General features: G+C 41.4%; 1 protein-coding gene across 1 annotated transcript in view; it reads left to right on the top strand.

Annotated features, from left to right (window-relative positions):
- TANC1 (tetratricopeptide repeat, ankyrin repeat and coiled-coil containing 1) overlaps positions 1-1,076 on the top strand; it is a 46,453-nt gene that overhangs the window by 27,900 nt on the left and 17,477 nt on the right. The window contains 1 exon segment of the mRNA XM_017736025.1: positions 373-527. Within this exon segment, the coding sequence (XP_017591514.1) occupies positions 373-527 (155 nt within the window).

The raw sequence follows: 1,076 nt of genomic DNA, 5'->3' as shown, positions 1-1,076 counted from the left end.
TTCCCTACTGACACGTTAAATATCATTATTACTAATAATAACAATGATAAATTTCCCAAGAGTTCAGTCATATATTAACTACTAGTTTAAATGAGGCATTGTATGTGTAATTTTCTGAAGGAAACTCTGCACATCAGCATGGTTGTGCTTTCAGTAATTCTATAGTTTTGATCTGAAAGTCAGTTGAGTTGTTTTAAAATTGTAAAGTTGCAAATGTGTGCCTGTATTTATCAGACTAGTTGCAGGCTTCCTTTAATGGTATTGCTCAGTTTCAACTTTTACTCCAGCAGTAAGATAAGCTGTGGTGTTTTCCTAAAAAGCAATCTGCTTTCAGCAAATTTGGTCTCTTTTGTATTTGTTGTCTTTTAAAAGCAGGTGGTGACTCCTGTCAGGAGATTCCCTTAAGCCAGTTATCCCCATGTGCCCCTCCGTCAGGTGACACCAATACAATGAAGACTCTGACTTGTCCTGGTACTCCCGAACACAAACCCCAAACAGGGGATTCTGTGAGATGCCTCGCTTCAAAGGTGAGTTTTCACTTCCTAGTAGATGTTCAGTGTGTTAGAACGCTCTAACATGGGGGTCAGTTTGCTTTGCAGAGCACCCCGGGAGGCAGTGGGCAGTGCTGGAAGAGGGGCAGCACCTGGGCACCTCTGCATGATGGCTCTGTTTGGCTGGTGAAACCAGCTACCTGCCTCTTGTACCCATCAGGTGATCACCTGAATCCTGCTTGGTCCTAGGAAGAGTTACCTGAACAATTTCTCATCAGTTTTGTGTGGGTGTGGGAGGTTGGGATCCTTTCCTTACCAAAGGGGCTATATGTTCTCTACAGGGAGCTGCTCAGTGCTCCCAAAAGCAAAATTTGGGGGGGGTGGGGAGGTAAAATGTTTGGGTTTTGTATAATCCATCTATATGCTATGATACAGGTTGAGTCTGAATGTAGTTTTATTTTCCATAGTCTGAGAGTCTGAAGTCTTTTTGTATTAGATTACTATGTTAGGTGTTCTATTTTTTGCCTAAATAGTAAAATCAATGATCATCTGAACTGCATCTTTTATATGAATAATTGTAGGGAA

Source organism: Corvus brachyrhynchos, unplaced genomic scaffold (genome assembly GCF_000691975.1).
Source record: "Corvus brachyrhynchos isolate BGI_N302 unplaced genomic scaffold, ASM69197v1 scaffold45, whole genome shotgun sequence".
Classification (NCBI taxonomy): domain Eukaryota; kingdom Metazoa; phylum Chordata; class Aves; order Passeriformes; family Corvidae; genus Corvus; species Corvus brachyrhynchos.
Note: the sequence above shows the minus strand (reverse complement) of the source record. Positions and strands in the feature narration are given on the sequence as shown.